Source organism: Petaurus breviceps, unplaced genomic scaffold (genome assembly GCF_028583685.1).
Source record: "Petaurus breviceps papuanus isolate PSGF00001 unplaced genomic scaffold, PetGlider_PUasm1.0 90752, whole genome shotgun sequence".
Lineage (NCBI taxonomy): Eukaryota > Metazoa > Chordata > Mammalia > Diprotodontia > Petauridae > Petaurus > Petaurus breviceps.
Genome location: NW_027187336.1, coordinates 4,819,340 through 4,843,022, shown reverse-complemented (window position 1 = coordinate 4,843,022; position 23,683 = coordinate 4,819,340). Strand labels below are relative to the sequence as shown.

The 23,683-nt window shown below is 35.8% G+C and overlaps 1 protein-coding gene across 1 annotated transcript in view; it reads left to right on the top strand.

The window, feature by feature from the left end:
* DPP10 (dipeptidyl peptidase like 10) overlaps nt 1-23,683 on the top strand; it is a 1,061,638-nt gene that overhangs the window by 1,008,000 nt on the left and 29,955 nt on the right. The window contains exons 17-19 of the mRNA XM_069067778.1: nt 4,405-4,452; nt 6,180-6,278; nt 6,384-6,453. Of these exons, the coding sequence (XP_068923879.1) occupies nt 4,405-4,452; nt 6,180-6,278; nt 6,384-6,453 (217 nt within the window). The remainder of the gene's footprint in view (nt 1-4,404; nt 4,453-6,179; nt 6,279-6,383; nt 6,454-23,683) is intronic.

The following is a 23,683-nucleotide window of genomic DNA, read 5'->3' as shown; positions in this document are numbered from 1 at the left end:
AAATATGGATTTTTAAATATGTGTATATTTCAAAGATGACATAAGTTTAATATTGCAGGTGTTAACAGAATCATTTACATATTATTTTTAGAAGTTAGCAAGACCAATGAACTATTTCATTGCATTAGTAATTAAGAGATTGGCATCTATAGGAAATTGAATCCTACCTCCCAACTTAATTCAATTTTGAGTCATTGAATTCATACAAAATCCTTCTTATTGTGTAGATAATACTTTATTGCTACTTTGGGTAGTTGTACCTTGCTGTTATTCTGGACAGATACTTGTTGCTGCTATTGGGGACAGTTAAATATTGCTGGGAACTCTATGTAATACTCCTGTCCTATTCAAGATATGGTTTCATTTCCCAGAGATGGTATGAGTTTCATGTAATTTGGGGGGGGGGGGAATACAACCCCAATGTGATGGATTGCTAATTATGTACAAATGTTGGTGCATGGAATCTTCTGGAAGCTCCTATAACTTTTGCTGTTATTTTGAAAATATAAGTGCTGATGCAATTATGATAGCTAGACATGGTGATATAATTGTGAAATTTGATTGTGCCCTAAATCTATTGGAAGATGGAACTCTTTTGGTCACATAGGCACTGGCTACTTGTGTGCCTGGAAGTGAGACCCTAAGAAATAAAGATACCATTAGGGAGGGGTAGAGAAGTGACCAGGAACAATTGAACTACAGAGAAAATGTTTAATTAAATAATGACCATACAAAAACAGTATTACAAGTTTAAAAACTATCAAACACATTATTATCATGGGAAATTTTGAGCTCAGTACAAATCACTCCTATATAATTAAAATATAACTTAAACATAATTCATAATATAATTCAGATCCTCTGAGGATTGAGATCTAAGCGGTAAACAGAACTGAATTTTAACATCTAGAAAAGGTTTCTGAGTTGTTTCAATTAATTTTGAAGAATATGACAAAACTCTCATCATAGAATAGTTTTCCTCTACCTGATCCCCAACTCCATACTGAACTTTGGAATGAGACTGTGTCTGGGGACAGGTAGAGTGGCCATTTCCCACAGATTGGGAGAGAAGAGACACAGTCCAAGTTTGGCTTCCCTTGCTGAGCTAAAAAAGAAGAGGTGACAGGGTTTATAGACCAATCCATCTTAGAACATACAGACCAAGTTGATCAGATAGTTAAGGAGGGTGATTATGGGGCAATGCAAATCAGGTCTGAACAAGAGACTGCTAAAGATAGTTGGACAGAGTTATAAGTATATGCAGTGGAGAATTGTTGTCCAGTCCATTATAGTGTTCTTCCCTTTCCTAGTGGAAGTTTAGACACCCATCTCTCTTCACCTGCATGCTCAACTGCTTTCTGATTACCACTTGGGGAAAAATTCATCAGGTAACCTAGTGCATAGAGTTCTGGCCTTGAAGCCACAAAGAGCTGAAGTTAAATCCTGCTTAATTTACTTAGTAGTTTTGTAATTCTAGGAAAGTGGCAATATCTTTGAGCCATTTTAATGATTTGTGTGAAGATCAAATCAGATTAAAATATGTCAAAGTTTGCAAAGTGCTAATATTAGCTATTTTAAAAAGGAAGGTAGGTGGGTCATCTCCCACAAATTCCTATCCAAGGAAGCAAAGATTTGGCATTTGGGAAGCTATGTTGCTAAATAATTTCCCCCCCCCTCCCACCATGCTATTTAACTACAGCTATTCAGCAAATATTGTTTCACAGTCCCTGTATAAAGAGCTAAAAGGGGAAGTAGAGGGTACATCTCATAAAGAGATTGTGACACATTTTCTTCTCCTTTCCCATAAGTTGACATAAAGGAGAACAAGACCTCTTTTGATCTGTTTCCCATGAAGGCTGATTTGATTTTAAGAGTGACAGATCTTGAACAGATTTTTTTTATGTCTTTCTTTATATATTTGCCTTTTAGGTTGTTTTCCCCTGTACTCTCCCTTCATCCCTAGAGATTTTTAAAAATAGAATTAAAAATAATAGACGAAATCAACATTTCTAATCAATATGCTAGTCTTTGTGCAATGATCTATATATCTGAACCCCCCAGCCACCCACCCACATACCTGAAAAGAAGTTGGGGGAAGTATTTTCTTATCTCTTCTTTGCGGCCAGCCATTCTTTATACTTTAATGATATGCAATTTTGATTACTTTGGCATTATATTCAAATTTGCTTTGCTTCAGCTGCCGTGTATATTGTTTTCCTGGCTCTGTTTATAGGTGCCACATATTTAATAGAGAAAAAAGTTCCTGTATTTGAGGGAGGAAGAAAGAACAATCCCTAGGATATTAGTCCTAGTATTTGAGCCAGAAAAACAAACAAGTGAGTGGGAAGCAGGAAACAATTTCCCCAATTTCCACTGGTCTTGGGGGAGGGGAGGAATTAAAAATAAAGCATGACATTGTGAAAGGAACATGATTGAGTAGCTGGAAAAGGCATGCCATATTTCATATGAGAGTAAATTGCTAAGGAAAGTGAAACTACATGAAAAGAGATGAAATGAGTTTCCCCCAATACATTCACAGAAAGGTGGTCTTCTTGGGCTATGAGATAATTGGCAGTTCTATCTGCCTTGCTCACTAGTGCAAACTGGTGGAATATGCAGATTAACATGCATGAATAAATATGTGAATATATATATATACTAACCCACACATCTATATGAGCATATGTATATTTGTGACTAAACTATGACAAAAAGTAAATGACAACAGAGAAACAATTGATAACTATCCTTTGCCTGTTGGGTATGATTTGATGAAAGATCCAATCTTTCCAACTCTCAGAAGAGTTAAAAAAATAAAAAAGAAGAAAAGAGCAAGAATGGAAAGTTCTTTTCCAGAAGAATAGTTTTCTGTTCATTTCTTCCTGGAGGAAAGTTGAGAAGATACTCTGCTTCTTACTGTTCCATCCTCTAGAAAAGAACAGAAGCAGGAAAGAGATTTCTTCTAATGCATGGGGGGTGTCTAAGATAAACATAGAGTCAACTAGGCAAGCAGAGCAGGGAGAAGGTTGACATAAAGAATAATAATATATTTTTTAAAACCCTGAGTATTGAAGCATAGCCTAATACTGCTATTCAAGTCAGTTCCCATCATTCCACTCACAGGCCTCCTTATGGGGATCCAAGTCTGATCTGAAGCTTCTACCCTGAACATTAGGCTCTATTTTATCACTTACCCTTTCTGTATTACCTCAACAGTCAATTTTGAACTGATATACTATGGCCCCACTCAAACTTGAACAGTGAGGTACCCAGTCAAACTGTTACTCATTGGAAGCCATTCTTGTAGTATCTAGAACAGAGTTAGCAAGGAGAAGATTATTATACACTATCCTGCCTCCTTCAAACATATGCTAGGTATATCTAATAAATTTTGTTATGAAAAATGGCAGGAAAGAAATGCTGAGGAAGCCACTTAATTATTTCTTCCTTGAGATTTAATGACAACCAATCCTGATAATGTTGCCAAAGACATTATAACAGAACAGACTTTTAAAAATGTAGCAAAAAAGAATGACTAGCACAGAGAAGTATGTTATATAAGTTATCTTTTAACTTGAAATTGAAATTGCTTGAAGAGGGGCATTAATTTTCTGTTGATATCAAAGGGATTTTTTTCCCCTTGGTCTGTTTAATCAACTTGCTAGGGACAGTGCAGATTGAATATAATTTTCTATAGTTTGACTACCCAGAGTACTTGGGAAAATAATTCAATCAACTGAATTTTTTGCTTAACAATGTTATTGACCTTTAATATTTACTTTGTTTTGAATATTGTTGCTCAGAATTATTCTAAAAATGAGGCCTCCATCTTTTTCCCATGGTAATATAAACTAGTTAATAGAACTCAGATGTTTTCCCCCCAATGATTAATAATTTCCTTGGTTCTTACAGTCAACATCCTGAAAAATATTAATTGTGTGGCACTAAAAAATTGAAATATACAGGATAGAGAAAACTAAGCTAATTTTATACCAATGCTATCAAATATTATGCTTTCCCCCCCACTTACTTTCCTATTTTCTAGTCAATTTGTTTCCTAGAAGAAATAGATAAAATGTTCTGATTAATTGAGTACTCTTGATATTGATCCAATTAAATGAAAAATTTGACTGCAATTCACTTCAGGAAGAAAGTCATTAATTAAGTGAGGCAGAATGGAAAGCTCACTGGATTTGGAGGCAAAGGACCTGAGTTCAAATCCCCCTTTAACTTATGACCTCGAGTAAGTTACTTATCTCTAAGAGGTTCCTTTTCTACAAAATTAATAGATTGTAGTACATGACCTCTAAAACTCTAAATCTGAGATACTAAGAAACTTGCTGTTTCTTTTGGAATCCTTATTGGTAGTTCCTGAATATTTTTTTTTGCATATGTTTCTAATAGGGCCAGGTGTTCCAGTGGTCAGTGTACACAACACCAACAATCCTTCAAGTAAGTATTCAAGCAAAGGAATTTAGAAATCATGGTCATGTTTAGTGACATGAAGAGGGATTTCTTTATTTTTGTTATAAATTGGACTTTTAGAGCATCTTCTTAGCCAGATAGAATTTTTGTAATCATCATAGTAACTGAATAGAATTAAGCAAATATAAATCACTGAATTAGCTAAAAATGATTTAACTGAGATATGATTGTTTTTGTAGACTCATATGTGGTATATATCATGAGTGTGTTCAGGCCCCCATACTCCAAGGGCCAGATCTGTTACACCCTACCTTGCCCACTACCCTGAGAGAGGCCAAAGGATCTTATTTCTCTTGTTTTGATTTAAATGCCCACAAACTGAGCCCCCCTCCCCATTTAAGGAACAACAGTAATAAAATATCCGCCTTGTTCCATTTAACAACTTGATATCAAATTATTTTTTTCAAGTTAATAATCTCTTCAAAGTTACAGTAAGATTAAAAAAAAAAGAAAAAAACAACATTTCCCCTAATACCTTGCAATCCATATCCTACCCCAAGAATACCAACTACCTCAGTTGGTATGGAAGGGCTAGGAAAAGGGATTAAATTCATTTTAGCTCAGTTTCTACGATGTAGTATTAGCTATACAAGGTTCAAATTACTAGCCAGAGTTCCTTCACACCATCAGCTTCCTAAACCATTGCTCTCACAAAGACTGGCTGCAAGATCTTGAGTTTCTGGATTCCAAGACTTGCATGGTTCTGGTGCATGGTCAGTGACTCTACTCCCTGCACCTGGAATAGAAAAGAATATTTTCAAAAAGACCACAACTCCAAGCCCTGGTCATATTGTGCCCTCCCCCAAGGTGGATAGAGAAGTGACTCTGAGAATAACTCCAACTTAAAGTATCACTTTTTGTGAATGAGACTCTTTACCCCCAAGACTTGAATGCCAGGAGAAATATGTTGAAGTGAAATTTAAAAAAAAATCAAAACAAAACATAAGGATCATTAGTCAGGCATAGATAAACAAATATGTTTTGAAGAAGCTTCTTAATCAGTTATTTATTTGTATTATAAACATTTTCTCCAAGGCTTCCAGATATAGTTAAAATATTAAAATATAGAGGATTTTTATTCTGTAGACATTTGCCCTCCTTTTGCTTTTAAAATAACAATTGGTTTTAAGTACATCCCACAGGTGCTTTTTCATTTGTGTTGTTTAAATATTGGCCTTGATGTATTTCCAACTAATAAATGTATGATTAAAGTGTACAGTTTTTGTTCTTCCTGTTTCATGGAAGTAATGATTAATTGGTTTACTAGTCCACTCAGAAGAATGTGAAGTGATCTGTTGGTTAACTTTAAAATTTTAGTTCAAAAAAATCTATGTATTTAAAACAATCAGGGGGGGAAAGGATTAGAAACGTGCATCCTCAAGCATTTAGCTTATTAAGAAGTGTCATCTATAAATATATACTGAGTAATTTAAGTATTTGTGTTTAACAACAGTAGATCCATGGCAAGCTGAACTCACAAAAGAAAATCAATTGAGGGCTTTGAATATGCTTCAGGGGGTTCTTGTTCTTCAAATCACAAAGTAGCTGGATAAAATCTCATTTCTCCATTAAAAGCTATTGTTCACCATTTAAAGGGGTCAGTGTTTTTCATTAATTGCTTAGGGTTTGGGCCTCTTTCTGATTAGATAGCCCTTAGCATTATTATCCTTTCCCTTTCTCTCTGTGCTCCACAGAATTTTACCTATTGGAAAGCAATTCCCTGTTAAAAGAAGCCATCATGAAGAAAAAGATCACCAAGACTGAAATTAAAATGCTCCACATTGAGGACTATGGTAAATGAACCAAAGTCCTGCACTAACCATGTGCAGCTTTCTCTTCATCTTAGTTTTTTTTGTGCATCACTCTCAGTCTTTAATTTCTTACTCTTTCTTTAAAAGAACTTCGTTTACAGTTGTCCTTCCCCAAGGATTTTTCGGATCGAAACCAGTATGCTGTCTTATTATTAATGTAAGTATTTTGTTTGGTTGGATTCTAAAAATAGATCAATGGTTGAATTATAAAAATATTAATAAATGTTTTATGACTCCAAAAGGAGTGTTTTGATTAAAAACAGCAAGCAACATCCTCCATATGTAACTCTGCCAGGGCAGACTGAGAGAGGGTGAGCTCATCAAAGGAAACCAGTACCATTTATAGAAGTCTATGTTAGTTCTCCTGCTTCTTGCATTCTAAATAGAATTAGCTGCTGCCACTGGAAGAAAGAGATAGCAGCTAATTCTGTTTGTGAAATTCTGCTCAGCAATTAGTCAAGCCCTGTGTTCTTTTAGTTACATTTATGCAAGACTGATGTAATGCTTATTTATGTTGCTGAAGTAATTGGTTATATTTCCTCCTTGCCTATCTCTTCTGAGCTTCTTTGATTCACGGCCCAAAGAACACATTCTATGTGTTGAAAAGATATGGATCTTGGTTTTAGTCACAGTGGGATCAGCTTAGGAAATAGGTTCATTCTCATTCATGGTTTTCATATGGCCCTAGGCATATAAAAGATGGTCAGCAAGGATTTACAACTTTATATAAGTTTAGAAATTCTTCCTCCAGTTCTGGGGCTAATTTATATACTTAACCAAGCTTTTTTTTTTTTCCTTTTGCCACATTGAATTAAGTTGTTAACATTTTCAGTAAGGTTATCATTGGGTTTCACAGTGAACTTTACTGAAAAAATAAGAAAATTAAGGAAAGTGGGAAATATTTGTTAGAATGTTTGTATATGAAGATTTTTGTGTCATAAGTGACATTCATTCCTTTTTCTAGTGTATTCTATCCCTCCCTTCTACCCATTCTTATCACAGCACTCGCTGGGAGATATTGACCCTGTGAATCTTATAGTCAAAATGCAGATCCAAGGAAGCAAATATGTAGATTCCATTTCTGTGGTCCTTCCAACCTACTGCTGAACATTCTGTATACTCCAAAATGTCAAAATCTCAGAATGATTCTATTATCAAAATATATGTAAAATCAAAAATAAAATCCTCGAAAATATAAGTTGTCATCCATACTTCATTTGAAGACTTTCAGTGAAGAGGAATTGACTAGCTCTTATATATAACACTAGTGGTTAAGAAGTTTCTTTTACATATACTCACACATTTTGTCTATAGCAGTATATCCTAACCCCCTGCATCTACATTTATCTTCTAGGTACAAGCAGAATAAGTCTAGTCTGAATATCTTTATAAGCCAGTACAAAGCTAGTTCAAACTAATAATTCCTACTGTGGTTTGTTACTATACCAGGGAGAAAGATAAATATTTTGCTGTGACCCACTCTTGAGTAATTGATAGGCATAGTGTCCTTGGGCTAGGGAGAAACTACCAGGGATAGTGTTTTGTAGGGAGAAATGTGATCTTGGAATTGGGGTCCAAGCACAAGCACTTAAGCATCCCATCATTCCCAGGTATTTTGCTGTTTCATTTTTTTAAAACTGATCCCTTATATGATATAGTCTTCAGGCCTTTTACCATTCCTCCTCTGGAATCAATTCAGTTTCTCAGGTGTGTCCTTCCTAAATTGTGTTTTTTTAAATTGAAAAGAGTATTCCAAATTTCTTCATATAGTACATATTACAGTGACAGATGCCTCACGGATCTAGACACTATGACTATCATAATGTTCTCTAGTCATTAGTTTTTGTGGCTGCCATCTGATCTTATTCATCACTTTAAAACCTTTTACCTTTTCATAGAAACTGTTTTCTCATCATTTCTCTGCTGTCTTATGCTTGTGAAACTGCTCTTTTGAAATGGAATTTAGGTGTGTGGATTAATTTCTTAATTTTCACCCTATAAAGTGAAAATTAGGCAACTAGGAGCACTAAAGTGCTACCTTGGGAGTCAAGAAGACTCAGGCTTAAACCTTATATCAGACACTAACTGTATTACCCTGGACAAGTCACTTAACCACTCTCAAACTCAGTTTCCTGATCTGTAAGAAGAGGATAAAAATAGGGTAGGGGAATGGCGTGAGCATATAATGCATACGAAATGCCAGTCACTGTACATTGTCACATTGAATAGAGTAGTTTCAAATCTGGCTTGAGACACTTGTCCATATCCTGAGCAAGTCACCTAACTCCTATTTACCTTAGTTTCCTCACCTCTAAAATGGGATAATAATAGCATCTACACTACTAGGATTGTTGTGAGGATCAAATAAGATAATAATTGTAAAGCACAGAGCACAATATTTATTATTAGCTATTATTATCATTTTTTATTTTCATTTTGGAGGGCAATTGGTGTTAAGTGACTTGCCCAAGGTCACACGACTAGTTTTTGTGCTAAGTGTCTGAGTCCCGATTTGAACCCAGCTTCTCCTGACTCCAGGGCCAGTGCTCTATTCACTGAGCCACCTAGACACCCTATTGGTATCATTTGATGCTCACAACAACCCTGATAGGTAGCTGCTATTGTTATACAACTATATATATATATATATATATATATATATACTCTACTCCCTTTCAATTCCATGAACATTATATTTCCCCCATGGTAAACTCATCACCAGAAATCTCATCATCATAGAGACTGCTTGGGTTTTGGTATTCAATACTTTTTGTTATCCTAGGTTGTTTCTCCTCTCTGACTGAAGGGCTGTGGATCAGAGTTGGCCTACGAATTTCTAGACACCTCTTGGTTTCCCATCAGCTCTTCTACTTTCTTTCAATGAACCACAAATATTGACTCCATGAACATCAGCCTCCCCACAATGCACCTGTCAAGTGCTGGTACTTTTAGGGTCCCTACGTTTCCTTTTGTGTATGTATTATCTTTCCCCACTAGATTGTTAGCTCCTTGAAGACAGAGACTTTCTTTTTCTTCTTATGCTTCTTTCTTTTTCTTCCCATGCTTAGCACAGTGCCTGGCATATAACAGGGATTGAATAAATACTTATGAGTATTTACTCTCTATCTATATCCATATATACTAGTTGATAAAACCAAGGCAAACAGACATTAAGTGGCTTCCCCAAGGTCACACCACCAGCAAATGTTTGAGGTCAAACTTGAACTCATGTCTTCCTGATTCCAGGCCCAGCGCTGTATCCAGTCTCCCACCAGTTGCCTAAGAATAATACCACCTACCTCACAGGGTTGTTTTGAGAATTAAATGAACTTAGGTGAAATGCTCTGTTAAATGTATGCATTATATAAATCCTAGCTATCACTATGCTTAACATTAACTTTTTGGATCTAAATGCTGGCAACTAATGTATATAATTATACCATTTTTCCTTTCTTCCTTCCACTTCTTTAGTAGAAATGTTAAGCAGCACAGATACATTCCTGGGATATCATAAAAGAGGACGAACTCCAAGATAAATCAAGAGTTGACAACTCAGGGCGGCTAGGTCCACAGTGAATAGCGCACCAACCCTGGATTCAGGAGGACCTGAGTTCAAATGCGGCCTCAGACACTTGACACACTTACTAGCTGTGTGACTTCGGGCAAGTCACTTAACCCCAACTACCCTCCAAAAAGAAAAAAAAGAGTTGATAACTCTTTATGTCCAATCATTCAATGACTTTTCAATCTACCTAACATCATCTATTCCATATTTCTCCATCTTATTAAATATATAATATGAGCCTTTTACTAATCCTTTACTGTTGTCAAGGTATGTATCATAAACAAACACTACATACATATAACATATATGTACATATGTATGTGTGTATGTATATAAACAAATAAATATATGCATTATATATATAATATACAAATGTATGTATGCATACCTATATGCATAATGTTCCACTGATTTGGACATTTTGCAACCCAGATCCGTGTGTGTGTGTGTTTGTGTGTGCAGCTTTGAAAGTGGAAAGAACAACCATTCTCAAGTCAGTGTAGCTTGGTTCAGATACCTGAAATGCTTAATACATCTGTACTCTTAGACAAATATCTTAAACTCCCTACTTTTCTCATCTTTGAAAAGAATTGGTTGGATTGAGGGGCGCTTGCCATCCCTCACAGCTCTAGGCTTATGATTCTGTTATTTTTTTAGGTCTGATCTCTTCCTAATGAAGCCCTGTTGACTTTTGGTGATTAGTAGTTCTTGTTAATAACACTTTCTGGAATTTTGACAGGAAGGAAAGTCGAAGATCCTGGGTTTTGCTGATTTTATCCTCTGGTTTTGAAAAATGGGACCCCAATTTCCTTTGTCTACACTTAAGTCATTTCTCTCATTTTATTTTATTTTAGTTATTTATTTTTATATAAGCAATTTGGGTTAAGTAACTTGCTCAAGGTTACACAGCCAGTTATTTCTGGGTGTGGTGCTAAGTACCAGAGCCTAGATTCAATCCCAGGTCATCCCGACTCTGGGGCTGGGGCTCTTACTCACTGTGCCACCTGGCCGCCCCTAAGCATTTGCGGTTAAGTAATTTGCTCAAGGTTACATGGCCTGGTGTTTCTGGGTAGGTGCTAAGTGTCTGAGCCTGGATTCGATCCCAGGTCATCCTGACTCTGGGGCCGGTGCTCTTACTCGCTGTCCTACCTGGCCGCCCCTATTTCTCTCATTTTATAAGGTCATTTTAAGATTAATAAAAGAATTTTCAGCAATCAAATTTACTTTGCTCTTAAACTACATTGGGATACACTTAGTCTTATGTAAGACAAGGAAGGCTTAGTAGACTTGTCTACTTGGACTAATATAAGGAATCTAGGTGTTCTCTTCTCGTACCTTATTTATGCTTTTTGGCTCCTTTCAAACATTTGGAGTCTATTGTTCTCAGTTCAAAAAATCATTTCTGTTTTTAATTTGGGATATAATTTTAATATCAAAGAAAAATGTAAAAGGTTACAATACAGGAAACTGAGAAAGAGTAATTTTGCCTCTCTAGTTGAACATTAAGTAATGCTGCCCCATTTTTGCTGTTGGTTGTGAATAGAGTCACATTGTCAATTGTGAGTTTAACTGAGCCTTGAAGAAAAAGAATCCTGATAGGTAAAGGAAGTAGAGTACAGAGGTTCAAGGTGGCACAGTGGGCTGAATAGTGAGTGGATTTTGAGTGGAACATAGAGGGCATGAAGTTAACGTATTGTAAAATAAGCCTAGACAGTTTGGTTGGAGGTAGGTTATAGAGAACTTTACAGGGCAGGCTGAAGAATTTATATTTCATCCTAGAATATATGCAGCCATAGAGGTTTTGTTTTGTTTATTTGATTTTTTGAGCAAGGGGTGGCATAGTTTGTTTGAGCCCTGCATTTCTTCATTACTTTAAATAATTGGAATAGTATTGCTTTCCAAAGCAATGATCCTGACAGAGACCTTGTAATGTAATGCCAAGGAAAGGCAACTTGCCAAGGTTCAGAATACCAGCATAGGTGCTTTCCATTTTATTCAGTGACCAACCAAGAACAGAGAAGATCAAAACATGACATCATTCAAAATACAACATTTACTAAGTGTGATTAAATAATCTCCAAATACTACCCCACCCCAGGACCTTCCAATCATTCAATCAATTACAAAGTCTCTGTTCTAAATACTTCTCCACCCCTAGGCTATACCTTCATTTGGTCCACCACAAAACCCCTCTTCTCAAATGGAGATTAGTTTCCAAACATAGGTAAAGTACCTTCATTTGTCAATCACAGAGCACAATAAGGTCAAAAGTTCCCCACCCCTGGATCACAATTGAATCTACCCCAGAGTTACATCAAGTTTAAACACAGCACTTAATACCCAAATGGAGGTCTTTTCTTCATCTTGACAGGAGGCAAGTTCTCAGCAATCTTAGTTCCTGGGGAGACAAGGCTTAGCAAGGCCATAAGATACATTGCCAGTCCCTTCATGAATTTATCCTCTGTCTGTAGAACAGTCCTAGAACCCCTGAACACATTAGCAAAGCCCTCTCCCAGGATTTCTGTAAACATACAACAAGAAAATCCTTCTTCAGGGCTTCTGAACCAACAGAAAGGCTCCCAGACCCCTGCAACAACAGCACTGTCCTTCACCAGTGGACAGTATTCACTCTGTCTGCAGGACAGTCTCCAGACCCCTGCAACAACAGCACTGTCCCTCATCAGTGGACAGTATTCACTCTCTGTCTGCAGGACAGTCTCAGGGCTTCTTAGCGAACAGCCAGGTTCCAGGACTTCTTCAACAAAAGGACTGTCTTTCACCAGTGGACAAATCTGGCAAAACAACATCAAAACAGACAGAGAAAGTACCAGCAAAACAGCCATGTCTCTTCAGTCCTTGGCAGCTCAGGGGGCAGGTCTCAAAAGTCCAGGGCAATTCAAAGCGGCCACCAGCAATTCTCTTAGTCTCTCTCTCTCTCCACGAGGTGCTGCTTCCAAAAAGATCTTCTGCCTCCCTCTTGTCTCTCCAAATCTACGTCACCAGCTCCTCCCAGTTCAGGACTTTCTTTTCACATCAAAAAGTCCATCCCACAGGTGGGATTAACAAGCTCTGGGTTTTAACACAATCAATTTGAAAACCAAGCCAATACAGGGGAATCTTTAATTGCCATTACTATCACAGACCTCAACCTCTTTATAAGATAGCAGATGGTCTTTGAAAACTTCTAAAGCTACAAAATTCCTCATCCTATGACTTACCAGGTAATAAACCTCCCTGAACTTACTTGATGCTGATTATCAGACAATATGGAGTCCATTTTGGGGCCCATAGTTGAAATGTTTCCAGTTTAGTAGTACCTTCCAGGAAACCTTCAAGAAGTAAAGACTGCCTCTAAATGATACTTAGGAGGACATTTATGGGAGGTCACTATGTGAAGAAGGTTTTGGAGAAGAGAGTTCCTTTGGCAAGGTGAGAGATGATGAAGGTTTTAAGTGGGAAAATAGAAGTTTGAGAAGAGAATCAGGTTCTGATGTGATAAATGTTAAGGAAATATGCATTGTCAGTGTGTAGATGTGAAAGGGAGTGAGGGAGAAGAATCAAATATTACTCTGAAGTTTCAACCTCAGTGATTTAAGAATCATGTTCTTATCAATAGAAATGATGATCTTTGGTAGAGCGATTGGTTTAGAGGAAAGTGCAATGAATTCAGTTTCATTATGTTGATTCATGTAGTAGGAGCCTCAGTTTCCTCATCTATAAAATGAAAATGTTATTCTACTTCATTGTCAATGTGACTTTTGGCTCTAAAATTTGTGATAGTTTCCAAATTAAACTAAACTAAATGTATCCATTGTTCATTAACAATTTCATCATCTTCTAAGGGTATCAATTCTGTGACTTGATCTTCCTGATGGAAGTGAATTGTATGTCTGTGACTCTGGGTAATATTTGTATCAAACAGCAGGCCATAACTAATTGATTGATTTATAATAAGTGCCATTGTTTTATTCTCCATCTCTAGCAGTAGATTTAATGTGACTTTTTTTTTCTTTTCCAATCCTCCTGTTCCTCTCACCAAAGAGGACAGGGGTTATGTGCAAAATGATGTGAATCTTAACAGGCCCTTTTTGGGCAGAACCATTTTGGGTTAGTAATGAAAAGGTGAGTTTCTTGTCAAGAATGATTTTGGTCAAGGTAGGAATCATAGGGACCACAAAAAGTCCATTTTGAGGACTTTTTTTGTTTTGAGGAACAATAAAGGGAAAGCTAAATCTTCTCAAAGGCTTTGGATATGCAGTTTAGTTGTTTCTAACTTGTTTTTCTATAAATAAATGAGAGAGGGATTGAACCTGTTATTTTCTTGACACAGGAATCTCTCACATGAGGAAACTTCCTCTACCCATACAGTTCAGCTAACTCTCTATAATTTAAAATTTTAGATAATTTTAGATAATTGCCTAGAGCAGGTGTTCTTAATTTTTTTCTACTCAGAACTTCTGATACTGTGGGTCATGACTCCATATAGGGTCATGATTCAGGGTTCAAGTAGTGCTGGCCTAGAGTACTAAAGGGTTAAATAATTTTTTTCTGGGTCATATATCTGGTGTGTCTTAGAAGTGAAACTTGAATCCATGTCTTTTGCCTTCCAAGGTCTATTCTCTATTCCTCAGACCACAATGCCTCTTATAAAAACAATGTGTTTTGGGCTTTGCAGCAGGCAGTTTCTCTTATTTCTAGAACAAGTTTCCATTGCCCCAGATAACATGCTGCTGCTTCATTGCCTAACATATTTGCATTACCTGGATTATTTATGTACACTGGCAAAATAGAAACTGGAAAATTCACCATTTGACCCTTTTTTTATACTGACAATGTCTTTGATGATGATAAGAAGACTTGATATATATATATATATATATATATATATATAGTTACAGTTTTCTTGGCAAAGATACTGGAGTGGTTTGCCATTTCCTTCTCCAGTACATTTTACAGGTGAGGAAACTTAGGCAAACAGGGTTAAGTGACTTGATCAGGGTCACACAGCTAGTAAATATCTAAGGCCAAATTTGAACTTGGCTTCCTGACTCCAGAACCAATGATTTATAAATTGTGCCACCTAGCCACCCATTTTCACACATTTATATTTACCAGTTTACAGATAGTTCTTGGCTTTAGGTAAGTGAACTTTCTGTAGGCCTCTATATAAAGTATTGTTATATAATGTGAATTTGCCCAACTGAGACGGAAAAGAGAGGGAGAGAGATGTGGGTGTGGGGAAAGAAAAGGGAGAGCAAGGAAGGGTACATGATGGGCAGGGCCAGCCTCCATGGAAGCCAGGTCAGAACCAAGAAGAAAATGGTGGTTAGGGGTGAGGGTGGGGAAAGATGCATGGGACCTAGATACAGACAGGAGATGATGGGTAACACATGGGGCTAGGGACAGCACTGTGGTACCTGAGCAGACAGAAGACTGATATGGGGGTGGAAGGGCAAAGGGGCAAATGTCTCAAGTCAAGCACCCATCAGGCAGTCCCTACCTTGCCTGTTCTTCTGAGTTTGTTTTGTTCTTGTAGAAGTGGGAGGTGGGGATAGAGGGAGTAGAAGGCTGCAGGTCTGGGAAAGGGACAGAAACAAAGAGAGCACAGTACTATAATTGTAAAGTTAAAAGGGTTTTTTTGTGTCTTTTGTGTTTTTTTAGAATGCTTATTTCTTTCAGAATTCTTTGTACAAAGTTAAATTTACAGATTTCCAGTTTATATAAAGTGAGAACTGTCTATATATCTTTCCCATAAATTATAACTACCATAAGGGAAGAATAGTATTTAATTTTTTTCATTGGACCTTCAATAATTAGCATAGTACTTTGCACATAGTCGACTAATGTCTTTTTGCTATTAAAAATACTGGTAAATATTAGGTATTTTAAGCTTTACAAAACAATTCTCTCACAAGAACCCTGTGATAGATGAAATATAAGAAATATTGTCTCCATAGTAAAGAAACTCCATTTGGAGTTGTCATTTTACATGGTTACAAAACTCATAACTGTAAAGCTAAGTTTTTAAAATTAGGTCTCCAGGTTACAAACAGGATGAAAATTTTCTTCCTGTCAACCAATTATAAAGTAGATTTAGATTTGCACATGATTGCTCCAAGAAGACAGAACAGGATTAGTAGTACCTCTTTAAAAATAAGTTTGGCAAAGTAATATGTCATATAATATTTACAATTCAGTATGCACTAGCATGTAATAAAATCTGACAGATACACTTTAATAATATTTTAATGTGATGAGCTGATTAGAGAAATTATGAGTAAGTCTCAAATAGTTCGAAATGGACATGACTATATTTCAAGTTTTAGAGGAGTAAAAAAAAAGAGTGCTAATTAATACTTTATATTTCTGTTGGTTTGCCTACTAACTTTCCTGATTTTCCACAGTCTTAGAACTCAGTTACTGATATTTGTCCTGCTTCTTGTGAAAAGTTACTACACACAGACCATAAAAATACTTTTCACAAGGGTCAATTGTTTCTTTGTTTCAACAAAGATACAAAGATGTTTTCCATTCAGTTTCTTTCAGTGAAAATGCTCACATTTCCACCTATAGACCATATGTATAGATGTCATTAAGTCACTGATTCTGGCTTCACCATATAATGAGATTTTTTAAAGTAGATTTCAGAATCTCAGTTTTCTCATTGTTAATTTACTATTTTAAAAGTAACAAATAAAAATTATAATGAATAAAAAAGGGAGAATACAGTGCCATACAAAGTGGATATGATGATCATTCCCTATATTTCTTTGTACCTAATTAACCTTATTCCTAAAAAAAAATTGCAGATAATGCATCTTAAATGTCAGCATAAATTTCTTAATGTTATTTGAAATTGTAAAATTATAAATAGACTAAGAGAAAAAAGACATAAGGAAAAGAATATTCAATCCATTGATTGGGCATACCCTTCCCTACAAAGGACCTCAGACTCTCCTTTGCTCTATACCAGTTGCTGGATATAAAGCATTAGTTTCATTTATCATTCCATTTTAAATGAGTAAGCATGGAAAGTTACAGCTCACTTAAACAATAGTTGTCATTCAGAAAAAGACTATGCAGATGAATTTTCATAAATTACAACCTATTTTAAATGCATGAAGAACTTATTGTTTAAAAACCACATTGAATATTTTTGCTAAACAAAAGAACAGCCCCAGTGTACTTATTTTCTAAGTTCGGGGTTTTGCATATAGAGTATTTTCTCAATGAGATATACACACAAATTAAGTATCTTTCTTTTTTTTCTGAATTTAATGATTACTTTCTTGTCTCTCAAATATGTGTAAAGAAGGGGGGAAACATGTATATTACTTGTTTTTTTAATTGAAGAAGAAAACACTAATCTAAAACAAAGAAATAAATTTGATTATCTTCTTCCCTGGTATACCAGGAACACACGAACAGTTTAATATCTTTGCAGTTTTGTTTTGTTTTTAGAAGGTAGATAATCTGGATCTCTGATTTAATTAGTTTTGTATTGAAATGCTTCACCAACATAGCTAAGCTGTAACTTATTGGACTCACAGAGTGGGCAAGAGAATTGAGGATAAGTGGATTACCTATGAACACATAGCTATTATGCGTCAGGCATAGAGATTTTCCTTTCTTCCAAAACAAGCTTACACCACTGTGCCTTTTCTCACCATCATTACACCTTTCCATTTCTTTCAGATCCTACACTAAAATGAATCATGATGGCAGAGAAATGTAGAGTACACAAGTCTACAAGTGGGCAAAAATGAAAGAAGGCCAGACAGATTATTTAGAGTTTAAGTCACAGTTATAAGTCACATTTAGAGTTATAAGTCACAGAGACTTAGAAGATGGCAAGGTTAGTGTATCTCTTGATACTATAAACATAATAATCAGTCAATATCCAACTGGCCTAAGAACAACACAGTTCTGATACCTTCAATAATAGTTTCCATCTTCTATGCTGCTTAAGATGAATAGTCAACATTTCTTATCAATATTTTTTTTATAAGAACAGTGATTTCAAACTCAAATAGAAACAGATACATGTAGGATGTGCATTGACTTACAAAGCCACAAATTAACATTATGCATGTTGTAGTAATCTTTTATTTATTTTGTTAATCATTTCTCAATTGTATCTTAATCTGCTCTGGGCCTCCTCCAGCCAATTGCCAGATAATAAACCACTTGTTTCAGACTTCTGTTTTAAAGTACAAAATGAATGCAGGACATAGACATAGGCGTAATTCACACATGATGAATCCATCTCTATCATGAGAGAACTTCTAAGGGATTCTAGACAACTTGTAATCCTATCTCTATTAGTTAAATAGCCTTGAAATGTAAAATCTGACTTAATTTTGCTGCTTTTTTGTTTCATTTTTTTTTTAGATCACATTTTCAAGATACAGAAATGTTAGATAAATGTCCATCTATTCAAGGACTGTTACTTTCACCATTGCCATATGTAAACATTTTTCCTTCTCCCTTCTGCCACCACCCCAGTTCAGACCCTAAAATTATAATAGATGTTCATGTCTATAAGCTTTTAGTACCTTCATCCTTATCTCCTTTACATTTGTTGATTTCTATGAAGATGAATTTCTTCTTGGTGTACAATGCTACCACGCCTCAATTTCTATTTAATTTCTTCCATTATCCTATTTTTACTATTGATCGACCTCTGACCAATCCCTGGTGTTTCCAAAAAGGTCTTTTTTTTGCCACTTTCATATTAAAATCCATAGTTCTTGGGATCATAGTTGTAGAAGTGGAAGGGGCTTCAAAGGTCTAGTAGCATAACTTCTTCCTTTTATTAAGGGAATTTTTTCTGTGAAATTTGGATTCAGTCAAAAGGCAATACTTAAGGACCTAGAGGGCCATAATTGACCTCAATGTTGCAAGTTCCCCACCCTTGGTCTAAGGGGTAAGTATTGTTGGTTTAGTTGTGTCTGACCCTTATTGACCTCATTTGTGGTTTTCTTGATAAAGATACAGGAGTAGTTTGCCATTTCCTTCTCCATATCATTTTACTTATGAGGAAACTGAGACAAACATGGTTAAATGACTTGCCCAGATTAACAGAGTTAGTGAGTGTCCTAAGGCCAGATTTGAATTCAGGATTTTGTGATTCCAGACATGGCCCTGCATCCTCTGTGCCACCTACCCACCCCAATCTAAGGGACACTCATTTTTAATTCTTTGGAAACCATTGCGTGCTGTCTTGCTGAAATTAGGGCAACACCATTAGACTTATTCAGCATTCTCTAAAAGATATAATGAAATAAATAACTGGTTGGTGATATTTTTATCAGATCATCAAAATCAGTAAGGCATAAAATAAGGACCTATATGCTTTCCAAAAGTATTTGCTACTATGATGGAGGAGATACAGTACAAATTTCAAGTTGAAGAGACATTCCTAGTGAAAGGGAAGGTCCTCCAGAAGATCCTATTTGTGAATAATTTTATTCTGGTTACATCAACCCAGACATACTGCAAACCCTCACAAAAAAGATCTGCTACCATTCAAAATAGTTGGTTTGACTATCCATCCATTAAAAGCAAGTAGATGAAGAGAATGTCTTGCCCAGATTATAGTGTGCATTTGAAAAGAAGACCTATCAAAAATTCATTGATCAGTGATGTGTATCTGGGACAGATGGTTCAGAAGGAAAATAAGTTTGGTAGGATAACAGGCTGAATCCCCTAAGGCAAAGGTTCTTTAGTGACTTCAAATTTCCCTGGAAACAGCCACAACAAAACCAACCCATCTTTTTGATACCAAAATATATTTTGCTTATCATTAATTAAATAATTTGTTATTTGATAACTGATTGGCTTGCCTACTAGGATTTGAAAACACATTTCCTGACTTCAAATTCACCATTCTTTCCACTTGTTCTATGATGCTGTCTTCTACTTCTTTGTTTTGTTGTATATGATCTTCTACTATCTCTGATCTTGAGCAAGTCCCATCACTTGTAAAGGACTTAGATTCTTTAAGTATAAAATGAAGACATAAAATCAAATAATCCCTAAGGAACTTCTACCTTTAAAATTTTAGGAATCTATAAAGTCAGTTACACACTTGTGATTCAGAGGTTACTCTCAGCACCAAAATAAACAGGAAAAGTAAAGGAATGATTCATGAAGAGCAGAAATTAACCCCAATAAGAAATCAGATAAAGACTAATGGAATGGCACTTAAACAGCATAGGTTATTTGCAAATAATGAAACAATGTATCACACATTATAATTCCACCACTTTTTTTGCACAATTTCTGGATGTTGACCATCCCTCAGGCATTTTGCTGCTGGCTCTTGTCCTACATTATCTTGTGATGTCTAAGATGTTTATCCCAAGTTTAATTTTGTGTGGATAATATCAAGAGAACCTTATTGAGCTTTATAAATGGCTCATTAATAGCCATTTTGTTCATTGTTTTCTGGCTTGTATGCTATCATGATTTTATTTATTACTTTATTTTTATCACTATATGAATGAATGAGAAGTGTGGATAGAAAACTGGTCTTGAAGCTAAGAAGACTTTGAATCGAGTACTATCTCTGATACATAATTGTTATCCTAGGCAACTCACTCGATCTCTGAGGTCTGTGAAATACTGTAAGACTGCAGATTGCAGAGAATAGATCTTCCTTGGAGAAGACTTTCTTCACCTGGAATCTCCCTATATCAATAAAATCACAAATTTGTTCCTTATTTTTATGTGAATTGAAATGATCTGATTCTGTGGACCAAGGAAATTTCCATCTTTCTGGTTTTTACTGTTTCTTCAGTTATTAGTTGTTGAAGACTAACCCCAGAGTAGATTTTGGTTCCCTTGGAAGGTTGCCAATGTCTCTTTTCAGGTAAACTATAAATACAGAGCAGGCCAAGGTTGAGTGCCAGGATTCCCTGAGTGGGAATTCAGGAACCTGTGATATAGGCATGAGGCAGGCATGGTGACATTGACTGAGGACGGTGATATCCACATCTTCTTTCTATCTCCACTGTGGCTAGTCCACAGATCTCAGTACTAAAATCCAAACTGGAGCTAGCTATGGGTTGGTAAAAATGTTCACAGCTGAACCCAGAGACAGAATGCAGGACTAGAGGCAAGGACGTCTTATCTAGGTGGAAATTCAAGTGCAATTATTATTACCTACTACATGGAAAGTAAGCCACCTGGTGGTAAGGTAGTTTTTCTTTGGAGTCAGAAAACCTGCATTTTATTCTTTATTCTGGCATACTGGACAATTACCTCAACCTCCCCAACTCGGCCTTAAATTTGCTCATTCGTAAAATGAGAATGCTAATATTATAACAGTGCTTCCATGACCTATTTCAAACATCTCTTTTGTTTTAAAATATGAGAACGTTATGTAAATTTTTAAACTCTATATAAGTTTGTGCTATTTAGTACTGACATGATGTATATAATATATGTGTATTTAAATGGTTGTGGGTCCTTGCACGTGGGGAGCAAGAAATGCTGAATTTAGAGTAACCCTACTTCTCTGACAGTAAATTATGTTCCTTGGCAAATCACTCAACACCTCTGAAATTCAGTGTTGTTGTTTTTTTTTCCCTTCCATCTCTAAAATGGCCATAATAATACTACTGTTATTTCACAGGATTGCTATGAGGAAAATATTTTGTGAACTTTAGTTTTATGTAATCATAAATATAAATTCTCAATGCTGTGTTATAGTAATGATGGTATTGGTGCTTATGTTAGGGTCTAGGTCAAAGACATTTGAAATGTATTTCTCCTGTCTTTCTAGTGCAAGAGAATAATTTACTGTGGAAAAAGAAAGAAAGAATTGATTTACTTTAGCTAAAATGTATGTGTTATAAGCCATGTTAAATCAGTCATTTACACAATGCCCTGTCAAAATGGGAAAAAGAGAAGGAACATGTGGGGAGAGTACAGGCATTTAAAATAATCTAAAATGTCAACATGCTTTGAAAGAGAACTATTACATGTGATTGTGAAGCAGCCTGCACTTGGGATCAGCTTGGTAAAGGAACAATTTGAACCTTATTAAAAAGATCCTTGTGAGATATTGTCTTTGGGAATTTGGCATTGTGGAGTTAGAGATCCAGAGAAAGGTAGCGGATTTAGGTCCACTTGGTCTGGTACTTGTTTATGTTGCTTGTCTGAATTCGTAGCCAGTATTCCTAGTAGATTACCGAATTAACTGAATTCAGCCTCATACAGATGAGAAATGAAAACAGTAAAAAGTCAAACAGTAGGCAGCATTGATTTAGCATCTGTGTGTTGAATAGGTACTCTTGGAATTGGAACACAGAAAAGAAATAAAAGAGAGAGTAAAGGTTCTGCCCTCAATAAGCTTAGAAGAAGAGATGAGTGAAATAGACATAGTAATAATTTCAAAGAAAGTAATGACCATCTGTCAGTCAATTTTCATAGCACATGCTACAAATATGAGGACTGATGGGATATTGGACTGGCATTTGTGTCATTAAAACTTGAAAATAATACCAGGTGAAGATATTTCCTAAAACCACTCCTTTCCTCCGGAGTAGAGTTATAACTCAAAATGATCAGGAGTCTAACTAGACAGGAAATAGTCTAGAAAATGAGTCTAGCAGGCAAGATAAATCAGAGTAGCAGAGAGACTTTAAAGCATCAGATACTAAAGGTCTAGACAGGTAAGAGGTCAAGAGGGAAATCAATGTTATCAAGAGAGCCATTAACAAATAAACAGGATGCACTAAATGTGAACTCTGATCAGAGGACAAAGGTTGTTTGCTTTCTGCCCTCTTTTATACTCCCTTCTGTGAGTCTGCATTCAGAAAAGGTTTTGCACATATCTTTGTAGACATAGGAAGAAACAGAACTATACCATCACAGCTTGCTTCTAAAAAGGGCATGAGCAGAAAGATAGGCCTTCTGAAATAGCCTTGTAAAAATGGAACGCACTGACAAGATCATCTTATCATTTGTCTCTTGACACTCCCTGACCTGCTCCTAGATCCTCTCTTAAGCTGTGCCCTCATGTTGGAAGTTATGTTCTCAGAGCAAGACAGTTATAGTGCCAGGAAATAATGGAAGAATGATCTCCTCTGTCATTCATCCATTGTTACCAGATCTCCTGTACTATAAATAATAGAAAGACATTTCACTGGACTCCTTCAGCTTCTGATCCCAGAGCAATGTGTATAATGGTATAATACTGTATAATAATATAATAATTACAGCATATAATACATATTGTGCATAACATATTATATAATAATATGTAATCATTATATATAGCATATTATATATAATTAATATATAAAATTTAAATAATTATAATAATATTATATGTCATATAATATATAAGGGTAATAGTGTATAATACACTAAAGTTTTAGATAGGAAGACCTGGTATCAAACCTATCCCTGGACATTCACAAGTTGTGTGAACCTTTGCAAATTATTTAACTTCTCTCAATCCTATTTCCTTTTCTCTAAAATGAGGATAATAATAGCACTCTCCACAAAGGGTTGTTGTAGGTATTTTGTGATGTGTGTATATACCAATATAAAGAAGTTAAGTGGCACAGTGAATTGTGTCAGACCTGAATACTCATCTTTCTGAGTTCAAATCTTTACTTCAACACTTACCAACTGTGTGACCCTGGGCAAGTCATTTAACCCCATTTGCCTTCCTTCCTTATCTATAAAATAAGCTAGAGAAAAAAAGTGGTAAACCACTCCAGTATCTTTGTCATAAAATCTCTTCTTATCATGAAGAGCTGTATATGACTGAAAATACATCAATATTTGTGTATGTGTATGAAGGTAT